The sequence below is a fragment of the Montipora capricornis genome, chromosome 4, assembly GCF_036669925.1.
Source record: "Montipora capricornis isolate CH-2021 chromosome 4, ASM3666992v2, whole genome shotgun sequence".
NCBI classification, from domain to species: domain Eukaryota; kingdom Metazoa; phylum Cnidaria; class Anthozoa; order Scleractinia; family Acroporidae; genus Montipora; species Montipora capricornis.
This window is the reverse complement of record NC_090886.1, coordinates 42850403-42855402: the sequence shown is the minus strand read 5'-3', so window position 1 is coordinate 42855402 and position 5000 is coordinate 42850403. Positions and strand designations below refer to the sequence as shown.

The following is a 5000-nucleotide window of genomic DNA, read 5'->3' as shown; positions in this document are numbered from 1 at the left end:
CACACGCAATTGAAATGGGAAGGGTTTTTTGCCTCAAATAGCAAATAAATTATGTTGTTTGTTTCAATAAGTTTTTCACTGGAAAACATTTTTGTGAGATGTCCCCCTTTTGTGAATTTTATCATGTTGTGTAATTTTCGAGCTTAACAAATTTGCATACATGCATTGAAATAGTGATACGGGAGGATTTTTGTGGTAGTGCGCTGTAAACGGCGCATGACAGGTCTGTTGGAAGCAACAAAATGAGCCCCAAAAGTGACGCTGATGAAAAATAAAGTAGCTGCTATTTCCAAAACAATGGAATTACCTGGTGATAAATAACCTAGTCTAGGAGAGTAAATTTTTGACTTTGCAGAAACAATGGTCAACCTCAAGAGTTAGGCGATTGTGATCTTTGTGTTGAATTTGCACATTTCTTCTCAAACTTTATAACACTTGAAAGAAATAGAAAACTAACAAAAACAAAAACCCGATATCTTGCCATCATTTGACACAGATGCTTCACTGTTTCACGAGTAAACATGTCGCAGTAACTTGATCAAGGTGCCCGCTGAATTCGATTTCACGGTCGAATTTCAGATTTAATTTTGCAGCCAAAAGTACAATTAACAAATTTGAACGTAGCAAAAATCTCACAAAATGTCTTTTGCTGATGCAGTTCAAGATTAATGTTGCTTTCATGTTGTTAAAGTGGTACTACGACCAAAAAAACAATTCTTTTTTTTCTTTGGATTTCAAAACTATGTTAACTAAACACTAACTGACCCAAGTTTTAAGTTCTGATCTTAAAAGACACCTGTTTATTTTAACTGGAATTTTCTTATTTATTGGTCCACCATTACTAACTTTAAAATCTTGAGAGAGCTGGGTCCAGGAGAAAATGACGTCAAAGACTCACTAGTTTAAGAATGCGATGCGTGTATACGCGGCCGAATTAATATGCAGCACGGGAGTTTCGGGCTTTCAGACTTTTAAACCCGTGTTTTGCATATGTAATAGATTGCGTTTACACGCTGAAATTTTAAGCTAGTGAGTAAATGACGTCATTTTCTCTAGATCCAACCTTCTGAGGTCCAATCAGCCAGTTTTGAACGTGAGTAATGGCGGACCGTGAAATCCAAAACTTACACTCAAAATAAACAGCCTTTGGATAAAACTCACAGCTCAAAATTTTGCCAGTTCGGTGTCAAGCAAACACGCTTTCAAAATCTGAAGAAAAAAGGAAATTATTTTTTTATCATAGTACCACTTTAATTGTGTTGCTGATGGCAAAATATATTATTATCGATCGACCGTCCTGAAAACTTCCTTCTGCTCTTCCTAAAAACTGTGTATCAATATTTATTTACTTTTGCATCAATATTTGTTTTGCATAAAGCAAGCTAACAAAATCTGTATCTTGCTTGGTCTCTCTTCTTCCCTTCCTTGAAGGGAAGAAGAGAGACCCTGTGATGAAAAGAAGTTGTGAGGGAACTTGGAAATGGTCAACATGTCAGCCTAGAAGGCAATGTTTCTCGATTCCCTTTTATTTTCTTCAATCATTCTAGGTTTAGTACTTTGCTAGTAACCACATGTCTCCTCAGGGGGCTATTTACCTAAGACTTTTACCATGACACGACAATGATAATACCAAAACAATACCGTGCTACATATTGAACTTGAATATCCTCAAAGAAAAAAACGCAGCTCAGTTGACAATATGGAATAAAGCGCTGTGTTACTGCACTACCACACGTAGTTTCTGTCAAATGATTAATAGGCTGGTAGCCAGGCTTTTAACCTCAGAAAATGATCTGTTTTGTCGTATGAAGGTGTGAGCCAAAGGGCCTCTGCTGGTACGACTTCTGGGTGATCCCTTAAATTGTCTTAATGACCCCCTGACTTGAAAAAATTAGGGTTAGGGTTAACACGTACCATAGGCAACCCAGTGTACGCTCATAAAGCGTCTAGTTTTAAAATAGCTTGTGTTTAATCTACTTGTCAGAGAGCCTATCTACCTCCATGGCTGAGTGTGGTTGTAAATTGCTCACAGTTGAAGACTATGTCAGCCTTTTGTGGACCACATTTGCTGAATTTCCAGGTGCGTTTTAGATCACTTGACTGCATGATACGAGGCCACTTTATAATGACCCTTAATCTACATGTACTCAGTCAGTGACATACATGTAACTGAAACTTCTGCAAAAGAAAGAACAATCTCTTTTTCCTTAATTTACTTTGTCTGTCGGGGTTTTATGGATTTGTATCAGGAATGAAATAAACAGATTGTGTATTTGGTTTTGACACGCGGGTTATAGACAAAATCGAGAAGTGATCCTCGCACTTGAATGGACGATTAACCCATGACCTCTGCGATGCCGGTGCAATGCTGGTGCAATGCTGGTGCAATGCTGGTGCAATGCCGGTGCAATGCTCTAACAACTGAGCTATGAAGCCACACAGTTGGGAGCAATTGCTTAAAATAATAAGTGCAAGGATCACCTTATTCCAAAATGGCCGCCATTTAAATATTCTTATGTTTTTATTCAAATTAGCCCTTGATGCCTCGTTCTTAAGCTTAAAATTCAAAAGAATATTTTATCTTGAACGAGGCAACAAGGGCCAATTTGTATGTGCATAAATCAGCTGCATTTTGGAATAAGGTGTATGTTGGAAGGCAAGGTTACAGCAGTGTTGAAAGCATTCACCTTTCAAATGTGACCTGGGTTTGCGAAAAGTTACAGACAGCGCTTGCACTTTCTTTGTGTCACACGCTGTGGAATAGACATTTTCTTTGGTGTTGGATATTGTGGTAAGAAACAAATCAAATGCGGTTCAGTATTCTCTGAACTCTTATCGACAACAATATTTGTCATCACAGTGGTCAAAATTTGTTGTGCGCCTTGTGAGTCCACAACATAAGTGAGACCACTTTGATGACGAATATCGTTGCCGATAAGAGTACAGACAACGCTGAACCACGTTCGATTTATTAAATGTGTAATGTGTAATGTAATGAATTACCGGTACAAAGTAAGGGTCTATTAACATAGTACCTTACATTGATTTCTATATGCAAAAAGTATGAGGAATGAAAGAAGTAGCAATACTGTGATCAATGCTCCATATATTAATATTGGTGTAATTTGTAGAGCTTTGAAGTTTTGTCTTGTATTTGCTGTGATAATATCGGATGAGGGAACTTGTTTCCTGTTTCTCAATTAACAATTTAATTTTTCCAGGAATATTTTTAACAATGCTCTGTATGGAGAGGATTGGAAGGAAGAAAACTCTAGCTGGGGAATTCTTGTTGGTGGCTGCATGTCTGTCTCTAATGTTTATTTGTACTGACAGGTAATGTTAAGTTTTAAGTGAACACATTATGTCAAGGAATTCTGACCAGGTATGATTTCAGACCAAAATTGCATGGCACAAAGCTGTTTAGAAATCACACAATAATTATTTAATTGCAAAAAATAATAGAGAATTTTAGTCAGTGCCAATATTAAATTGATCCAGTTGGGAATGAAAGTTGCAAAACTGGCCACACATGGTTTTCTTTGTTTTCATTTTCCTGCAATTTGATGGTTACCTTAAACAAGCCTTGAAATCTGATTGGTTGTTTTGTTTTAGTGGCCCATTCTCATTGGCTGGGGAAATGGTGCGATTTAGAGCAAAAAATAGTGCGATTTGGGAATAAGTCGCACTTCTGGGGGCCAATCAGAGGATCAATCAAGGATCACCAGTGATTTCCAAATGGGTGTAATAAACTGGTTTATGTTTATCATCCTTCACTTGACTTGATCCTTGACAAAACATGATGACTCCTGACTTATGACAGCTTCAGTGTAGGACCTAATGCTGTATTAGAAGCAAAGCATGATGTTTTGCTTTCAGTGAATTTGGGTTGTGCTGCTGTACATGTAACTCTGTTGTATTACACACCCTCTCTTTAAAGCATTCTGTTTTTAATATAGTTTATTATGCAAGGATATCAACTCTCTCCTGGTGTGATTTCCTTTCACAGGAATATCTTGTTGGTTTTTATATTTATGGTGCGTGGCCTTTCCCTTGGTGTATTTCAAGGCTTCTTTGTGTATGTACCCGAGGTGAGCTGCTCATTACTGGGTTGCCTATGGCAAACCAGTCGAGGTCTTCGTCTAGTTTGTTTGTTTTATTTTTTTTCTTTTTTTTTAGTTTTTTTTTTTCCGTGTCGGTAAACGTCTTGCCTGTCACTCCCCTGGTAAGTGGTGTCTTTGTGCATAGAGCCTTCTATGCGTATGTTCTTAGGATCGAGAGGGTAGTGGAACTGCGTAGATTTCTCTGGTGGACACAGTAGAATCATTAACTTAGCCTGCAATGGCGTCGAAAGTCATGTAACGCGAATGGCGTTTTAGTGGATCCTTAAACAAAATATACCCTTATGGAGCTCAATAATGGAAAGTCAGTTGGATAAACTAGGCAGGAAGCTCAAAAGCGACGAGTACTGGACTTCGACAACAATCTATCGCCCGTCGAGACGAAATCAAAGTGAGCTCTATTTACCTGAAGTACATGGTAATTTGACACGATTGAGTTTCTTGTCTTCACGCACGCAATGAAATAGGAAGAGGTTTTCGCCTCTAAGAGCAAATATGTTGTTAGTTTCAATAATTTTTTCGCTGGAAAAGGATTCTGTGGTATTTTCTGCCTTTGTGAATTATAATATCATGTTGTGTATTGAATTTTCGAGCTTAAGGTTGAAATGTAATATGGGAGACGTTTTTTAGTATTGCTCTGTAAGCAGGAAGGGTTCACAGGCCTGTTGGAAGCGTGCTTGAGTTTCAACAAAATGAGCCCCAAAATCAGTGAAAACTTGTGACGCAGATGAATAATAAAGTAGCTGCTATTTCCAAAATGATGGAATTACCTGGTGATAAATAACGTCGTACGCGTCTTGGAGAGTAAATTTTGACTTTGCATAAATAAGAGTTGGGCGATTGTGATCTTTGTTTTGACTTCGCTCATTTCATTGTCAAACT

At 37.9% G+C, this 5000-nt stretch overlaps 1 protein-coding gene across 3 annotated transcripts in view; it reads left to right on the top strand.

Annotated features, from left to right (window-relative positions):
• LOC138047017 (synaptic vesicle 2-related protein-like) overlaps positions 1-5000 on the top strand; it is a 33445-nt gene that overhangs the window by 20794 nt on the left and 7651 nt on the right. For all 3 annotated transcript variants that reach the window (XM_068893680.1, XM_068893679.1, XM_068893681.1), the window contains 3 exons: positions 1985-2080; positions 3222-3333; positions 4007-4088. In XM_068893680.1, coding sequence (XP_068749781.1) covers positions 1985-2080; positions 3222-3333; positions 4007-4088 — 290 coding nt within the window. The remainder of the gene's footprint in view (positions 1-1984; positions 2081-3221; positions 3334-4006; positions 4089-5000) is intronic.